Genomic DNA, 19,776 nt, shown 5'->3' on the forward strand with positions numbered 1-19,776 from the left:
AACAGAACCTTGGGCCAGGTTATCTTCTTTGTGAGATCTTGTATCCTCACACGAGGATGTCCCTTGCTCCTGACTCCTCTGGTGATGCTCGTCCTGCTATGCCTTACCAGTAGCTCTGAGGCTGCAGGCACTGAGTGGTCCTGGGGCAGTGAGACCTGCAGCAGCTTCAGGGACACCAGCAGCTGCAGCAGAGAAGACACTGGGGTGACTGCTTCGAATTAGGCTTTAGAGAACACTCTTAGTTTAGGTCCTTTCTGCCGTTATTTGTCATGAAAATGTGGCATCAATTTCTACGCAGCGATTACTTATAATGGGAACAGTACAAGTAGCTGCATTTTTCCATTTTTGTGGTGATCATAAGCTGGCTGTGGTTATTTTTAAATGGTTTTGTTACTTGAATTAATAGAAGTAAACATGTTATATTCAATAGGATCTGAGCAGTGTGCTGTTAGTAAATAATATGGTTTATATAGAATGAGCTATTCAGTGACCCTCCTAACATATGGAATTGCTTCTACACCATTCTTCACTAAGCATGGCTTTTATAAAGAGAGAACAGAAGTGCACAAGTCATTACTGGCTTTACACATTAAGGAGATGCAGCAAAATGAAAGCCGGTTTCGAGATTTTTCACACATTTAAATCTTTCTCTGTATGGACCGTGTTGTCATTGCCTGGGACATCATTCCTAAAGAGATTTATTCTCCACATGCATGAAACTTTGATTTTTTTCTTGTAACATTAGCACAAAAGATTAGTGTGTGCATATGTGCACATAATCTTAAATTGTGAAGTGTGCTGCCTCACAAAATGCCTGGCCATGCCCCAGAGCCCTCAGGCTCTGCCCAGATGGATGCCTGAGATGTGTGAGCCACATTCATATTTAATCAGATCATTGTAAACACCTCCACCAACAGACATGTTTAAGCCTAGGTAGAAGTAAGGTCTCCACTCTGATATGAGTAACATCTAACCCTTATTGCTAAAATAGACATTTCAGCTCTTCTCACTACACATGACAGTACCTGTTCACCTCTCATGTCTATGTACCCAGACACATTTTTAGAGTTAATCTTCTGTGATTAAAATGCTGATACCCCAAAACTTCATGTTTCCTAAGAAAAGATGGATCAGGAGAGCCGTTGCCTCTTGGACCAAGAAAGAACTTTAGCTTTTAGCTCACCTTTCACTAAAGCTTTCAGTAAACTGCAAAAAGAAAACTTCACAGTAAAATCTATTTTTGCTGCTCCACCCAGGAAACTAGCATGTCACCAGCAAATTTAACTAACTCAGGCCTGTTCAGGAGAAACTTATTTCTGTCAGGTGTCAATTTTTCTCACTTCCTTAGTTATATTCTACTTTCTTAAAAAAAAAAAAGGTTTTAATCTTTTGAATTTCACTTCCAGTTATTCCACCCTTTCTCATTTTCACCATCTATGGTTATCAGAATACGTGAGGAAAATTTCTGAAAATAAGTTAAGCTGAATTTCCATCTCAGGAGGCAGCTCTGGAATACACTGTCTGGAAGAAGAATTCATTCCATGCAAAAGAAAGGAATGATCTTTTTAAGCAATTGCATTTACTGTAGGGCAGCTGATGCAAAATATTTAAAATTAAGAGCAAAATTGTGGTATGTCTAAAACCAGATATTGCATGATCAGCTGAATTGCTAAGTTTTTGTAGTTATAACTTATATGACTGTGTATCATTATAAGCTGTTTTGAACTGACTGGCATAAAAAGAATCTTTTTCAGGGTAGGTGGGTAAATAAGCAAGAAGCAATAGCAATATTCATGGCAAGGGCTGCGCCTCTAATCGGACATGCTGATTCAGGTGAGGCTGCTAGCATTGCACGTGACGTGATCTTATCTATAGATAGGGATCATGCAAACCATCCCATGGTGCATCTTGTCTACACATGACCAGAAGCTGTCTGAACAGAGGTGCTCAGCACCCTGGAAAATTATTGTTCTTACATGCTTCAGTTTGAAAAACCTTGATTTTTCAAACTGCAATTTGAATTCATCCACTATTTCCTAAGGAATCTGATACGCATAGTTAAATGCTGATTACAAACAAATCCATAGATAAAAGGTAAAATATATATGCTACCTGTTATTATTAATACTTGTCTATTAAATTATCTGTTTCAAACATTCCAAGTGCACTCCCTCAAAATCTCACTGAAGTCAAGGGAAACTATGATTTTAATGAGCAGGACTTCAAAATGTGAATGTGACAAGGTCCTGAGCTGGCTTTGAAGAGGATCTGCCTAGGTGTTCTCCTCACAGTAAGCTCTCCAAAGAAGATCAAAAAGATTTTAAACACAAAAAGACAGGTTTTGAACAAAAGTAAGAGTTTTATTTTTTAAACAGGGAAGGCTCACAGCAGCTAGAAGAGAAATAAAAAGATTGTACAGATGTCCCCATGTGCTCCTTGCAAGTATGTCCTTACTTCCAATGACTTTCTGAGTCACTGACTGAGCCCTTGGTTAGGCCCCTTTGTCCCAGGAAGCTCTTTGAACCCTCTCTGCTATGACTCAACCGCTCGCTCCTCCAGGCCCCAGCGTTCAGACAAAGGAGCAACCCTTCTGCTTCTGTGCCACTGGGTTTCACCTTCCTCGATATTTTTTTAGTAACAAAAAATTTATAACAATCAAATAAAATTAACACCGTGAGTCAAAAATAGAAAATGGAATTAGGAATCACTCAAGCACCTTCTAATGTTCTGGTTTTTAAATCTAAGACCTAAAAACTTTGTGCCTTGGTGAGAAAGGGCAGGGAAAACATTAAGAAGAACAATGAAAAAGAAAGTCTGAAATGAAGAATTAATGGCTGTGTCCTTTTAATTCTGGTACCTCTGCAAAACTTACAAACTAAAATACTAAAAGTATGTTGTTCATTATGATCTTACAAATGATACTGAGATTTATTTTTTTATTTTAAGGGCTAGCATTTTGTACTAAAATGCCAGTCAACTGTCAGTTTGCTAATAGATTCCTGTTAAAGAGGACAAGGTCTTTTCTTGTCTGTTTCTCCACAAAATTCTTGATTAGACTTTAGCTAATTGAATTGCAATGCAATTATATTTCAACATAATTGAAAAAATACTGTGCAAATTATAATATGCCATTTTGCTACTGGTTCAATATGTATTTGTCAGGTAAGAGACATTTGGTGCATATTTACAGTAAAAATATTTTCATTTTTTCAGTGGGGAGAGAAGACATGAATTAAAGTTTCAGATTGAAATATGATATATCTTCACTACAGAACATTTCAAATGAATGGAACATTTTAATTGCACTGGATTTTTAAAAGTATTTGCTTTTTTGATAAAACAAATTAGAAGTTTTAAAAAAAACCCTTCCTCCCTCACCCTCATTACTTCCTGACAGCTTTTTTTAGCTGTTGTTGTTCTGCTAGCAAAAAGAGACAGTGAGGAGAATAGAATGAGAACTAACAATGAAACAAAACCAAAGAAAACCAGAAAAATCAACAGAAAAAAACCCTGAAATTTGCTAATTTTCTAAAATTCTTCCACCTAACTAAAGTTTCAAGCTATATGATAGGGATAAATAATAGAACCTTAACTCATGTAACCCAGCCATATTTTAAAGATATCATCACTTCCAGTCAGAACTGGATGGGAATCATTTTGCTTTCCACAGGCTATGCAAAAAGAAACAAAGAAGAACAAACCAGCCAAATGTCCATTTTGTGGATGAGTGTAGGACAGAGTGATTAGTGGAGGACAGTGGAGGATGTACAGCAAAGGTCGTTGAGAATATAATTACTGTCTGTGCAACTGAAGAGAATTGTACATTACATTGATTTGCATGCAAAAGGTACCGGTACTGCTACAGGATTTAGTAGTGGGAGTTTTTTTCTCCATTTATTTCTTAAGCAGGCCCTGTTTTGCTTACTCTTGTCTAAGCCTTGCATCTGGAAAGGCTGTTTTGCTCCTCTGATGGGTCATTCTAAAATTCAAGGGCCAATAGGAAGAGAGCATAGATGGCAGACATTAGGTTTTGGTCATGATTCAATAACCCGAGTTACAAATCAAGACCCCTGATTTCACTGCTACTGTAACTCAGGGTTGGCCACCTGGAGCAAAGAACATATTTTTGTTTTGTTCTCTTTTTAGTACTTATTTGTCTGTATTCCCCTTTGCAAGACTGTTTTACTGTCTAAAATTACTTAATCCTAACCAGAGATCCTGTAACAAACAACAACAGAACATCAAAGGTGACTAAAGGAGGAAGATCAAACAGGAATTAGGCAATCCAGGGAGCAATTAGAGGACGTCAAAACTACCCTGAGGGAGCGAACAGGACTGAGCTAGCCCACCCTAGTTGAACAGTCCTATTGACTTTGATCAGACAGGAAAACATGGATGAGTTGAGGGAGGTCTGTTGATAGCCCAAATCTCAGACAACCTAGCTGAACACACCCTCTTGCCTCTTAGTGTACTTTGGTATCTGACCCGAAAGTTTGAGGAACTGTATCTTTCTGGCATATTATTTTTAAACATAAAAATCTATGTGGAAAAAAAAAATTTCTTCTGAATGTCCTGTTAAAGTATCACATTGCTTCTGGTTTTTCAAAGGCCTTTGTTTAACTATTACTCTAATCAAATTATGGTAAGTTGATTCTGCTCCCGAGAACTGTTGCATTTCACTGCAGGCTAAGGCCATGATGACTACAGCAGACCATTCCTGTCCCAGATTGTGTCATACTGGTAAAGCTGCTAATGACTCACCTTTTAGGCTTGTGAGGCATCTTGCCCGAGCTAGTCACCTAGGCTCACACTATTGTTAACAGCGAGATGGGCATTTCCAAAGGGCAAGTCAGCTGAGGACAAAACCACAGAGATGTTAGCTGGAAGGGATGTCTGAAGGCCTCTTGGCCAGCCTCCTGCTCAGACAAGGACTATTGCCAGCACTGTCTCATATCAGCCACGGCTTTGTCTAATCGAATCTTGAGAATCCCTCAGAAAAAGGATTCCCAGCATTTCTGTGTAACCTGTGCCAGTGCCACACTACCATGCTGGTGAGAAGTATTTTTACGCAATATCCGACCTAAACTTTTCAAGTCACAATTTACAGCCATTGCACCTTGCTGTGTATATCACCTGCCACTGCAAAGAACTGATTCGCTTTATCAATTTTTGTAGTTTCTCTTCAAGGTGTCATAGGTTACTGTTGGATCACAACCTTGCTCCCACTTCACCAGATGAAACAAGCCCGGATCCCTCAGCCTATGCTTATAGGTCAGGTACTCAAGGCCCTTGGGCATCTTGGTGGTCCTCCTTCCAGCTTCCCATCATCCCCATTGACCTGGAGAGCCCAGAACAGGATGTGTCCTTCCAGGTGGGACGTCACATGCACCAGCTGAGGAGGAAAGCAGCTTCCCTTGGTCTGCTGACTATGTTTCTCCTGATGATGCTCATTCTTTTAAAATTAAGAACAGAAAACATTTACACTGCTCTGGATTGTTCAACGGGGTTTGTTCAACACTACCTCTAGGACCCTTCCTAGGATTTGGTATCCCCGTGGCAGGAGCAGCGGGGGCTTCTGGGGGCGGCAGCGCAGGGCCTGGCAGCCAGGGCCCGTCCCGTTCCCCAGCCAGGAGCAGGGCAGCTGGGGGCACCGGGCCAGCCCCAGCCCTGGGCATCAGGCACCTCCCTGGGGACTGCGGTGAGCCAAGGCTGGGCCAGGATGTTGACCCGTGGGTTGGGATCACACCCACTGGGGGAACCGGGGTTAGACACAGCCCTGGGGTGGCTGGGCAGGGCCGTGGGGATGGGGCTGAGCTGAGGCCAGGCTGGAAGCGGCAGTTAGCTTAACAGCAGGGCTGTTTGCCCTTGCAGCGGGGGCCTGGCTTTCCCCACAACAGCTGCCTCTCCTCAGGGACCGGCTCTGCTCTTTCTAGGCTGGCACTGCACCCCAGTAGCCAGGCCCCCAGGCTCAGGGCACCCAGGACCCTGACGGTATCCATCTGGGAAATGGGCATAGTCTTACTGCATTCGTCTGTCTTCAGAAAAGGCACCGTTTTTTATTTATGTCTGTAAAACATGTGGCTGGGTGGCTCTGATCCTGGCTGAGGCCTCCAGGCAGAGCTGTAGTACAAATAATAGCCTAGAATCTCTTCTGGGTGAGGTATTTCCTCAGTGTAGGCAAGGGATTAAACTAATAACAGCCAATTTCCCGCTATGCTGATATTAAGGAAAATTACTCTGTGGGAAACCAGGAGCTTGTTGGTTTGAGTAAATTTTCCTTGGGGCAAGTCTCTTCAGGGGAGTTTTCTTATTTTCCTTTACCATTACAGGCCAGCTCTTCCACTAGGTACGTCGGCTGGCTATTGAGCAAGGACCTATGGTTTCCTACGTTTTAAGCAAGGCTTAATATATAAAGCTTAATATAAAGCAAGGCTTAATATTATTTTTAATTTTTTTTTCTAGCATATTGTTTAAAAGGCAGGATAAAAAGAGGGTTATCCTATTGCATTATCTATTTTTCAAGCTGACTTTACTCGCCAATGCAGGTTAATAAGTGTTTTAACCCCACTGCCATCTGTGATATCGTGTGCAATAAAAAAAAAAGGCAAATAGATCTAATAGATCCATATTGCACAGTTAGTAAAAACCAAAGCTTACGGGCATTTCCTTAAATATCAGATAATGGGTTAGCAAGGTCCATTTCCTATAGCTACACCCAACAAACTCCCTTTGAAAGGGAGGACACATTAATAAAAAACTTTGTTCAAAAAAACCCCAGAAATATCTGGCAAATGTAAGCTATACTGGCTGATTTAAGATATGGTAAGCATCTGTCCTCGGACACGTACACTAGCACCAGGTAGCCTAGCTGAGGTGAAGACTCAAAGATACTTTGAAGAGAACCTTTGCTTTTTTTGCCAGTTTATATAGAACCTGTCCCAGGAATTTCTTATTATATAAGAGACTAACAATGCATATTTAGATGATCTACAAGACATGAGGCAGTTAGAGATACCCTAGCACATTCCAGAGAATGGTACACTCTTGTTTGAACTTGGAAGGAACCTTTCTCATAATGTAACCAGTGAAGGAGTAACTTTCCCCAGAAATTCATATTATATTCAGGAAAGGAAAATGACAGCTTTTAAAGATATCAACATCACTTTCGCAGCTGAGAGGAAGAAGGATATTTGAATCTGACTTCTGTGGAGAAAACATCTTCAATCTTCTTTGCTGGACTCGATGATCTTAAAGGTCTTTTCCAACCTAAATGATTCTATGATTCTATGTCATAAACTCTTGAATGTCCATGGTCAGAGAAGTTATATTGCCTCTGACTGATCTATGAAGAAGCATGCAGTATTTCAAAAAGTATTTATCCAAGTATAGCATAAGGTTTCCTGGATAGTTGAGAAAAGTTTATGAACAAGCATTTATGAACTTAAATAATCGACTTGGCTGATACCCTGAGTGTAGCACATTTGCTGACATGCCATCCAGCTACCCCATAATACTCGCTTTGCATGTGTAATAGAAATAAAAGGTATTATTATATGCTTCCAAAACCAGTCTGAATTTTGCTTCTGCCTTTAAAAGGTTAAAGATCAGGTGTGTTTAAGCTTTAGTCCTGTGCTGGTATATTGTAATAAAACCATTTTAAATATATGTTTTTATTATGCTTCTTTATCAGTTATTTTGACAATTTGTTCCTCTTAACTGTTACTGTTACTGTTAACCAAAAGGGTCCTAAACAATAAACTAGGTCACGATTCTGTGTCTGCCGAAGTCAATGCAAAGCCCTTCCATTGTCAGGTATCTGAAGGCATATTGAAATGTCTCAAATGCCTCATTTTACATCCAGAGACAGAATGTTAACCTGGAGATATAAAGTAAACCGAAGAGGATTTGAGCTTGTATTTCTTATACCTGAATTTTTTGGAAAACAAAAGTATTAAGTATTTGATATTTTGGAAATTTTTTTTTATTACTTCAGCAGAGCAAAAGCTACAAAACTAAATTACTGGCATGGAATAAAACCAGCAAGTGGCAGTATTTGACAAAAATCTGAGAGGTAAGTAGGAAACTTTTAAAAGCAAATGGAGATTTACACTATATCTAGCTATAAGGTATGCACTTCTACTAGCATTCAGAAGGAAAGATCTCTCATTTCCAGCATAAATACCTTATTTTTTTTGTTAGGTCAACTCCTCAACTAGAGAAATCGGAAACAGAAGATAAATTTCCCATGGATATTTATATGCAGGGTCAACAAAAATGACCCTGCACATTTTATAAAAATTCTTCTATGAAAACTGGCTAAGAATAGAAAGATATATCAAAACCATTTGGAAGTCTTATTTATCAGAAACCTTCCCTGCCACCAATTTAGAATAGCATGCAATCAATATTAAAATCATTATACATTTTTTTTCAGTGCATTTTATAAAAGAAAATAAGACGTAGATAAACCAGAAAAAAAAAAGACAACTGCAATTTTAAATCATAACAGAGGTCTCAGAAGCCAAAAAGGATGTCAGCATTATTGAAAAGTATAATTATGGAGTGTTGTCTATATTTTCAGCACCAAAAACACGCAAGGACCAGAAGACAGAGAGTTAAATTAAATTCACAGCAGAAGTTTTTCTCCAATCTTTAAAAACTACAGATCCATGAATACCATAAATGACCACACAGAAGAAGCCTTTGGGACTGATTTTCTTCTTACTTACCGAAGTCACCGAAGTCACAGAACTGCTTGTCATTGATTTCGGCTATAGTAACGCTGAATAGTTTGTGGCTCAAGTTTGCTCAAGACAAACTTCTTACTCCTGTTATTTTATTACACAAATACTGTTTGTGGAGGAAAAAAAAGAAATAGGAAAGATTTTGAGGTTGTAAAATCAAACAATAAAAAACTTAGGAAACACTAGAAATTTGCCTTCTCCCTTGTGCAACTGCATTGAAACAGTCTTCAGTTACTTAATAAAAGACATTTTCCCACAGGTTTCCTACTTTATTTAGTTCAAAGAATAAATAATAATCTGGGGATGAAAGCTCTCTTATTCCAGAAAGTTTGTGAAGAACAGTTAAGAAACTGTGAGGACTTCCAAAAGTTAGCTTAACTTACAACACATAATAACGTAAATACCTTTCCTATGCAGCTTTAAGTAAAATGGATTTCCTTTTTAACCCACTCTCTAAGCATCTTTTTAAACTCCCCCTTGACTACTGGGGAAAATCTCTTGAAAGCTTTTTTGGATCTTCTTATTCATTTCTGTGAAGACTTTTCAATCCACCCATATTTCTCTCTTCTCTTCCCTGCCAAACTAGCATTTTATAGACTGAAAACAAGATGCAGTTCTTGGCCTCAGAAAATGTAGCCTTGACTCTTTAATCAGTGCACTGACGAGGAAGGAACTGACTGCTGTCTCAGCATCTCAATGAATGTCAAGTTGTTCTGCATTATATTTTAACTAGAAGCATTAATATTCTATGCAGTGTCTGGTGCTGAGCTAATTGCACGCCACCTCATACTCTACTGGATTCCACAGGGCATGAAAAAAGTCCAACTTAAATGACTTATGAGGCATTAATACTATATTAACCAAGAGCCTGGAGGTTACGTGTAACTTAAAGTAAATGGCAAGAATGCTACATAGCATGTTAAGGCTAAATTGCCTAATTAGAGTGAAAATACCTATGCACTTTTAATCTCACTCTCAGAATTAGATATGTATAGCATAGATCCTTCCAATGCATAGTACAATGGTCTAGCAAGTCCCCAAATGCTAAAAATTTTTCAGAACAATTTTAATTTCCTATAGAAAACATAATTAATTTTGACTATGTACTTTATTTTTGAAAATAATAATCATAAAGCACCAAAATGCCACAAAATAAACTGTCATCATATTTTTCTAAATGCTATGAATATCCCAATTTAGTGATATCTCTATATTACTGTGTTTAATTATCTGACCTCAGATGTTCTGCTGCTTTTAGTATGGGCACTGCAGGTGACAGATTTACAACCAACAAGATGCTCTAATGTGAGTGGCATTTCCGGGACAAAAACTTACTTGTGCCAACACTCGCACTTTGTAGGTTAAAAGTGTCCGAGCTTTTCCTGGACCAGGAAACAAACACAATTTTCAGATTAAGACATGCATATATCCCCACACTGATTACAAATGCAGAGGAGGTGATACACAGAGCCGCTGCTTGCTGAATCGACATTGAGGTGACGCACATTTTAACCTGCTTCTTCCGTAAACTCTCACAAGGCTCTCCAGGCTCCCAGTTAGCCAGCCTCCAGCTCACTGGGAGGCTGAAGGATGCTTTAAAGGACTCAGGACTCCTTAGAACAAGAAAAACACTTCTATCCTTCCATCAGCTAACTCCTTTTGAAGATATAAGCAGACATGCCTCACTTTAGAGAAGAGAGACATAGTGACTCAAGAAAAACACAGTCAAATAGTACTTCTGCAGAAAGAAAGTTACAGATAACGACTCATCTCAGCATATTCTGATTCTGGGCTCATGAGTGATTCCCAGCACTGATACTTCCAGGCTCTGATTTCCTACATGAGGTGTTTGACTTGGTGTTAAAAAAAAAAAAAGGTAATTCCCTGACTCATGTGCTAAACCCAAGTTTTCACAGTGAGATTCAGAGTAAGAATTACAATAGTTAAGCTGTAGGCAAGAATGGCCTCTATGTTTTTCCTTGGAGCAAAAGGCATGCAGGCAACCCTGCAGAAGTGCCATGGCTTATTTCTGGGGTGGAACTGGGAGCGCTGACACCCATCACTTGTAAGAGAATATGTTGCTGTTACACTTCCTAGGTTAGTTGTGATCACTTATTGTCCTCACAGAAATGACATTCCAATGTTTTCACCCGGGATAGTCAAAACATGGAGAGGGTTGGAGAAAAGGTATCTATCTACTTTGGACCTGACACCACAGAAGAATGACAACATATTTAGGGCAACGTTAGCAATCTCAAAGGTAATCCAGTTTTGTTCTCACGCAAGATTTGTTTTGAGAAAGTGTTGAGATCATGGGAATTCAGGCTGCAACCATTATTCTTGTACGTAAAGTTACGTTCTGGTACGGTTCTTCCACCTCCTTGCCAGTGTACGCACCTACCTAAAAACATCAACTGAATGTAATTCAGGGCAAATCCGAGAGATTTTCCTGGTTCAGCAGTGTAAGTTGCAGCACTAAGAGGGGGTAGGTCCAAGCGTTGTGTATGCGAGTCTTTCAGAGCGGGGCTGAAACGGGACTCTGTTGAACTTGCTTCTTCCCATAAGGGTTTCTCTTTCCCTTCTCTTTTCCCCTCATCTCTTCGCTTCGCTTTCTGCCTCTTTTCCTCTTCTCTTTTTTCCTTTCCCTTTCTTTTCCCTTCTCCACCCCTCTCACTTCCTTTTCCCTTCCTTCTCTCCTCTCCCGGGGTGCACGCAGCCGCCCGTCTCAGGGGGTACCTTCACCCCTCCCTTCCCGGGGGTGGAGGCGAGGGCCGGGGAGCAGCAGCCCGGCAGCGACGGCCGGGCCCCCCGCCCTCGGGGCGCTGCGCGGCGCGGCGCAGCCCCGCGGTGCGTGCGCAGGGCGGCGCGGAGCCCCCGCAGCGGGGCGGCCGCCCAGCCCGCCGCCGGCCGGGGCGGGCCCACCGCCGTCCCCTCCTCCAGCCTGCGCGGGGGGACGGGATCGCCCCGCCGCCGACCAGAGCGGCAGCCGCGGCCGGGGAGCGGAGCGGGCGCGACGCGGACCTGCCGGAGCCCCTCTCCTCCTCCTCCTCCTCCTCCTCCTCCTGCCCCGCGCCCTGCAGCATGGCCCGGCGCGAAGCGGCGGCCGCCCCCGGCCTCTGCCTCCTGCTCCTGCTGCTGCTCCGCAGCGGGGGGCTCGCCCCCCCCGCCGCCGCGCAGCCCCCGCCGCCGCCGCTGCCGCCGCAGCAGCGCGGGAGCGTGTGGTGCCCCAGCCGCTGCCTCTGCTTCCGCACCACGGTGCGCTGCATGCATCTGATGCTGGAGAGCGTCCCCGCCGTGTCCCCCCAAACCACCATCCTGTGAGTAGCCGGGCGGGAGCTGCGGCGGCGGCAGCTCGGCGGGGCGAGCGGCGGCCCGGCGGGCAGGGAGAGGGGCGGAGGGAGGGCAGAGGAGGAGGAGGGGATACCTGGGGTGGGAGGCACTTTGGGTGGCGGTGGAGCCTCGGCCCTTTGTCTGCGGTCGGGGGAGGGGGCTCGGACCCGCGGCGCTGGCTCTACCCGGGCGGCCCCGGCCGCCCGCCCCCCCGTTGCTGGCGGGGCTCCTCGGTGAGCGGCGGCGGGGCGGCCCGGGGCTGCCCGCGGCTCGGCGGGGCTGGGCTGGGCTGGGCAGGGCAGGGCTGGGCTCGCCGCCCCGGGCTCGCTGCCTGCGCGGCCCCGCGGCGGGTCCCAGGGGGCGGCGGTGCCCGGCGCGCTCCTGCCCGGCTTTGGCAGCGCGGGGCGGGCGGGGTCTGGCCGGTGCCCGGGCTTTGCGGGGGCGGTTAGAGGTGGATGTGCCGGTTAACCTGCGGGCATTGCGTCGCCAGCTTAATCGTCCCTGGAAGGATTTCGCTGCTTCCTTAGTATCCTGCTGAAAAGCACATTCAGTTGGCAGGAGGATCGACCGGGATATATGTAGCACTTTTCTGTTCAGTTCTGAGACATGGTGGGGATGTATGAGCAAACCGGGACCCAGCCCTGGGCTTACTGAAAACTAACCCGGTTCAAGTTCCTGCAGAGACTTGTGGACATTATTTAATGTCCTGTTTTTTAATTCAGGCACTAATGTGTCAGTCGAAGTGTCCGGCCATTCCTCTATAGGGTCTGGTCACTGTTTTTGAGTGGGATTGTGTTGGTAATAAAATTCAGTATTGACAATGATTAACGTTTATTTCATTCGCATTGATTTTACTGAAACTGTTACCTTTCCAGCCATATTTGCCTGTAATAAATGCAAAGTTCTAGACGAACATCACACACTATTTTGTTTCGAGGCTTGCTGCGAGGAACGGATTTGTTCCACTGACCTGCTTATATGTTACTTGGGCTCAGAAAGCTCTTGGCACCAGCCCTGTCCTTCCCTTACACACACGCAGCCGTGGAAGCTGAGCAGAGCTTGGCCCTGGGAATTTTCTGCGGGGCCTCCTGTAATAAATTGACTTGTGACTTTGTCAGATATTTTCAAAAGGGATCTATAAAGCCTTGGTGTGTTTCAGCTTCCAAGTATTATTTAATGTGAAGAGTACAGTCATTTAACATTAACTGAGTCCCTCTTTGGCAAGAAGCGCAGCCTTTTGGCAGAATGGGGTTAGTCCTGCAGTACTTGTAAACCTTTTAGGGAACAATACAGGAAGTGGGTGGTTAATGTTTCTTACATTTGAAACAAAAGTACATTTACAGAACACCTTTTGCCTTGAGATTACAGGAAACTGTGTAAAGCTAGTTTTGTGAATCATCTTAAATGTAAAAAAAAAAAAAAAAAAGAAAATCTTTAGGGTATGGAATCAAGTCTTAATGGCTTGGTTTCATGTTAAAGGTAGAAGGGCCTGCAACAGCAGAAAGTATTAGGTTAAACCTAGCCAGGGTGGAGCTCCCCTTACGGTGGGTATTTATAATCTTGCAGTGAGTCAGAGGAGAACGTGTGAACAATGCAAGCATTATACTCGTCTAACCCCACTAATATATCAAATTGTCTAGTATCCCAAATCTGAATTATCATTCTGGTATAATGCAAGCTGCAATGCAGCAGAAGTAATGAAAAAGAAGTTAAAAACATTTTTTTCAGCTGGACAAAGAACAGTAATTCTCAAAATATGCCTGCGGATGACCAGCATTCTTCAAAACAGAATGGTGGCCTTACTTGTCATCTGGTAATGGGTATTATCCTTTTTCACCAACTGACTAGGGGACTTATAAATAAAGTAAGTAATACTACGTCTGTAAATGCCAATTACTCTTTCTGCTACAGTTCTGCTGAATGGCTGTGAATGGGGAGGAGATGGGCCAGAAGATAGTCAGGCAGTAGGAATCTCTGGGACAAAGAAAAATTGCACAATTTATTTAGTAATCAGTAGCTTGAAGGTAGCAACTATACATAAATAGCTTACCTATTGTATATGAATTGCCTGCCTTTAGCTGTGGGATGTACTTTCAGAATAATTACATGTCTGAGGTACTCATTGAATTACTAGAGGGTTTACCACTCATTTTTACCTTACTCCGATGTAGAACTGCAGTTCTACACAGCAGTGTTGTGCTTCATGGAGGTAGCCCATCACCCACAGAGGGCTTTCTACACTCAAGAATAGTTTCTTTTTTAAGCATGAAAATAAGAAGCAGTTATTTCATCTCTGGTTTGACTCTCACAGTTTGTCTTTCATGTGGAGCCTGTATATTAAATGTATTTTCTTTAGTAGTGGTGTTGATAGCTAGGTAATTAGAAATAATGAATTAATTTCAGTTGAATGCCTTCCCCTTTAAAACATGGAATTATGAAATCCTGCAAAGTGTGTTGCTGATGGGTTAAGCCCATTTTTACTGGCATTGGTAAATTCCACATTCTTGTCTGTTTTATTTCTTCCTTAGGGCACAGACTGACCGTGCAAAGTAATTTTGTAAAAAACCATCACCATAAGTTTTTCATCGTTTATAAGTATATAGTTATATTGGTTTTTGCTGAGCACTGGTTCTGAAAACTGTCCCATTTTGGAAGCTGAGTTGACTTTGCTTTATTTCACATATAATTTGTTATATGGATTAAAACAGCATGGGGCCCAGACCAACAGTGCAGCCAAATGTTTTTCCCCACATATCAAAAATGTCTACTCCTAATCTCAGGCTCTCTTTTGAAAACTGTTCATAACATTACTAGTTGCTGACCTTGCCAGTGCTACTTCTGGCTGTACATTTTCTCACTCTCTCCTGCTTCCCCCACTTTCTGGCACTTCCCCCTTCCCTGCTGCAGGCTGGGATCCATGGCTTAAATTTCTTCTGCAGGGTGGATTCTGCGAGCTTCAAAAGTGCTCGTGGAGCCTTGCGTGAGCACGTGGTTTCACCCAAGATGAGATTATTGCCCAGACTCTTTGTAGGACTGAGGCCGGCATCCCAGTCAGCAGGTCCTGTGCTGACTTCCCTTAAGAATGGAGACCCACTTCCAAAGCGGTTTGCAAAACCACTTCATGCCTAAGTACGGTCCTGGAAGTTTCCTTTCATCTCTGACTAAATACAGAGTGCTCATGTATTCATGGAAATTGCTGAAACATATTTACATTAGATTGTTTAAACGGTTGAGGAATGTAAAATCCTGGGTACAGTATTATTCCTGTCCTCTCTTCTTTGAATTGTATCCTATCTTACATTTATTTAGGGGATTTCTGTGTTTTACAGCCATTTCTAGTTCATGGTATTTGTAATTCTGACAGCGGTCCTCTGAGTATCGATGCAATCTGTTACTATTTGTATCTTCTCTAAACATGACCAAAATCCAAACCTGTCTACAGGACTAGTTACACATACCCAGACCACTACTAAAACTTGTTCAAAGTTTTTCTTGGCAGCACCTGGATGCTCTCTGATTTTTTGCTAGCTGTACAAGCATAATTGCATTCACTGCAGCTGGGTCTCAAAGACTGAACAAGAGTAGAAACTAATGTTCTCTTGTAAGCAGAAAAGGTAAAAATTGACAAAATAAATTGTCACAAAAGAAAGTGGACTTGATTTGCACTAAGAATGGCATGCAAATTATTGAGGAGAAAAATTTATTTTGAAATAAGTCACTCGTAATAATATTTGCTACAGGCAATTATTACTTTGGCTCTCCTGCATGTCTGTTTATGAATAAAACACCTTTTCAACACACAAGTATAATTTTAAGTGATCAGACCTTAATAGGACTTTTTAAATTGCAGTCATTCCACTGCAAGAAGGTAGTCACTGAAATTAAGTTGAAGGCAACAGTCTCGGTGTTGCTTGTTACTGCTTTTGTTTACATGATTCCAACATATTCTAAAAATTGGATAGTTTAAATATGCATACCTTTTTATTTATTTTTCTGTTTTAATTTCTGGTTTGTCATGTAAATGTCAAGGATCCACCCAAAGGGCAAGGGGAAAGCGTTAATTGTTTAATTCTATGGTGAGTTTCTAGACAGCTGTATAAGAAATACTTACATTTTTTTCATAGCTCCATGAGAATTTTTGTGGAATCTAATGTACAGTCACAGTGCCAGTGAAAAGCATTACTGATGCTTTTCAAGAGCATCTATCTTAATACAATTTAAAAAAAAAACTGAATTACACAAATCACACATCTGTTTGGAGTGTACATGAGTTACCAAAGAGATAGGGGTAATGGAAACATAATGACACTTTGCATTTCAGTGTTGATTTATGATCTCATTATGCCTCTTAACGGAGGCATTTAGGGAAAAGAAATGGGTGATATGTATGCATTCTGTCAGTGCAGGAGTCTCTGGGCTATCATAGCAGACGGATGCATGCTATTTGCAGATGCGCTGTTTGCAAATGATGCATTATCAGTCAGCAAACCACCAGCCCATTCTCATCTGAAAAATGCAGGATCCTTGCTTCTGATAAGATCTTTGAAACTCTTTTAGAAAAATTCCAGTAGATTAAGCAATTAAAACAGCAAATAAATACACCTCGACACTGTGATGGACAAAGGACTGTAGTCTCCAATCTGGACTGTGAGTAAGCTCGATTACTGCTGAGCATCAATTTACATATAGGAGGTAGTTGAGAGATATGGCACTGGTATAAGATTTTAGTTAAGACACAGAGATTTGTATACTTAGTGTTCAAAAAAGAAGAACAGATACTGAAGTTTTACTTGAAGTGTTTAGAATAGTTGAATACCAACACAGATCTTGACAGACTCTTGGCTGGGCAGCAAACTGCATTAGGTGCCAATGATGATTTACTTGAATTACACAAAGCAGGGGGAAAGCGTAAGATTATTTCAATAAAAATTATCTTAGGTCATCCTTCATGGAAATTTTTATGACCAAGTGCAGAACTCAATTTGAGATTAAAACATGTACATTTAAGTCTCTATACACAGGAATCTACAGCCATGTTTGGTGTCTGAGCTTGCCTTCTAGTGTATAGCAACTTAGTCAATACAGCCCATGGTGCCTGGAGCAGGACTCGGCTCACCCGAAAGGGGACACCTTCATTTGCTAACTATAGTGTCTAGCACCATTTGAATTCCCTTGAGAAAACAATTTCTAGCCTCCAGCTGCCTCTCAAAAAAGAACACTGGTCTCCCATTGTGCCTGCTTGCTCCCAACAGATGTCTCAGATAGCTTAGGACATCTAAACCAAGAGCAGGCACCAGTGTTTGGACAACTGAATTAAGCTGCTACTGTTTGGGCAGTTTATTCATTCTCCAGCCTTCTCAGCATGAGTGTGTTTAGTCTTCTGTTGACACTAAAAGGAGTTTAAACATCTGTATGTAGATGTTGATATTTATTCATCTAAACAAAAGCTTAAAATATTTTTCAGAAGAGAATGCTTTCGTAGTATTTTCGACAGAAGGAAACTACTTGCAAAAATCAGGCTAAGGAGTCATACACAATACAGAAAGTAACTTACTTTCAAGTATGTTAATTGTTGCTAAAAGGAGAGTATTTCTCCTCCATTAAGCCCTGTTCTCTGAGTACCAACAAATCAAATGGATACCGCAAAAGATACCAGACCTCCTCAGCAAAGCGACTTTGGAGGGTGTGTAGGATGTGAACCCAGCTGAAGTCATTCCTGGACAATGTGTCTGTACTGCTGATGGAATGAGCCAGGAGCAAGGCATTAATGTGTTAAGGAGACATTTGCAGAGCTTGCAGAATGTGCTTGGTCATTGGGGGGGGGGGCAGAAGGGCACAATATTGATAGAGTGTTTGGCATTTACTGGGAGACATTAGGCAAAGCTGCTGAGGGATGCAGCGGAAGGCCCAAATGAGTCTTCGTTTCAAGAACGTATCTGCAAGTCACTACATCCGCTAGTGGGAAACTATTTTTGTCATCTCAGCAGCAAGTTAACCCTCATCAAATTCTTTATTGAAGAATGGGAAAACATGTGGAGCAAAATCATACCCATCGTTTCCTGCAAGTATCTTACTGTATATTTTACACACTGTCATCAGAGGAATACGTCGTCTTATGTTACAGCTAATAAATACAATTTCTGGTTTTCATCTTTTTTACTAAGATGTATTTTTGACCAGTAAATGCTTAACATTTGAGTGTTAAAATGCTAAATATGTACTTATTTACAGAAAGATGTCCGTAATGAGTAAAACCAAAGATCCATTTGACCTAATATCTGTTCTCTGAGGGTGACTGAAAGTGCAGCTTATAAACAAGTAGACAGCATAGAGCAGCATGTAGTAGTTCATCCCTATAGTAATTTGCAGCTTAGGGATTTTCTGAGCTAAAGATTATTTCTATATTAGATGTAAATCTTCATGGATTTCTCCTCCACAAATTGTGTAACCTCAGGTTTTCAACTAATTTAGCTGTTACTTACACTGATAACTTTTGGTGACGAGTACCACACAAACTACATGGTGTAAATTGCTCTCCTCTTTTGTTTGAAGCCTGCAAGTTGCTAGCTTCACTTGGTGTCCCCCATTTCTTCTGTTGGAAGAGACAGTGAATACTTGATCCCTCTCTATCATCTCAATGCCAGCCATGATTTTATGACCTTTGATCCTAAGTTTCTCCATTCATTTATTTTTAAAGTTGAGGAGTCTTCTCACTGAAAAGTTGGTGTTCTTAACCTCTCATCACCTGAATTGCTCCTTCCCCACTCTGCTGTGTTTTGAGGTGAGGGAATTAGAAGTTTCCCCAGTATTTGCATGGACAGATCTGGTATGTGGGCTAAATGGGAGCATTAGAGCAGCATTAGGAGGGTCTCTTGTTTTTATTTTCTGTTCCTTTCCTAATAATTCCCAACATCATATTTCCTTTTCTTGAACTGTTGTTTTAATGGAATTATCAAGGGTAGTTAAGATCTTGTCCTAAGTAGTAATGATCAGTTCTATGCCCACCATTTTATTTGTAAAGTTTGGTTTTCTCCATATATGTTACTTTGTACTAATATGCATTAGGTCTACATTTTAATAGCCATTCACGGACTGTTGACAGGTCCTTCTGCTGTTCTTCCTAGTCAGACTTTGTTAAAATAGATAAATATCGTAACTAAAACTTTGTTGTCTCTGTTGTTCATCCCTCTTCCACTTATGAATAAATTGAACAATGCAGAAAGCAGCACAACTCTCTGTGAAACTGGTGACCTTCCCCCACTATGAAAATTCACCATTTACTACCAGCGTCTCTTTATATGCTCATCTGGACTGTCTAGGATATTTGCTTTCTAGCTGTTTCAAAGCTTTGGGAGTTTGGACTGTGGTCAGCACAAGATTTTTTTGTTTGTTCTACTGAAACGTTTTAGAAAGCCATGAAGATTATATACATCAGTGGATTGCTTGGTATTGTTGTCTAGGCCCCCAGTTGAAAATCACAGTTTTAAACATTTTTCTGTATTCCTGATTCTACTGGCAGATAGCTTCAGTGCCTCTGCTGTTACTCAGTATTCCCAAACAAGAGCAAAATTAAAAGTGACGAGTTATATCAATTCTCATCATTACTTTGGGGAATTTAAGGGCATGAGAGACATTGAACAAGAAATTTTTGAGTTGCAGAGACAAACATGGGATTACTCACTGGAAAGAGTAAGAAATGGAT

At 41.6% G+C, this 19,776-nt stretch overlaps 1 protein-coding gene across 3 annotated transcripts in view; it reads left to right on the plus strand.

Annotated features, from left to right (window-relative positions):
• The first annotated feature begins 11,690 nt into the window (after positions 1-11,690).
• The window catches only part of PXDN (peroxidasin), a 102,108-nt gene continuing 94,022 nt past the window's right edge, over positions 11,691-19,776 (plus strand). The window contains exon 1 of one of the 3 annotated variants that reach the window (XR_012041340.1): positions 11,691-12,061. Coding sequence is in view for 1 of the 3 variants with exons in the window: in XM_072855111.1 (XP_072711212.1) it covers positions 11,826-12,061 (236 nt within the window). In the remaining 2 variants the exon portion in view is untranslated. The remainder of the gene's footprint in view (positions 12,062-19,776) is intronic. The other 2 variants (XR_012041339.1, XM_072855111.1) reach the window with 2 other exon arrangements.

Source organism: Ciconia boyciana, chromosome 3, assembly GCF_034638445.1.
Source record: "Ciconia boyciana chromosome 3, ASM3463844v1, whole genome shotgun sequence".
In the NCBI taxonomy this organism is placed as follows: domain Eukaryota; kingdom Metazoa; phylum Chordata; class Aves; order Ciconiiformes; family Ciconiidae; genus Ciconia; species Ciconia boyciana.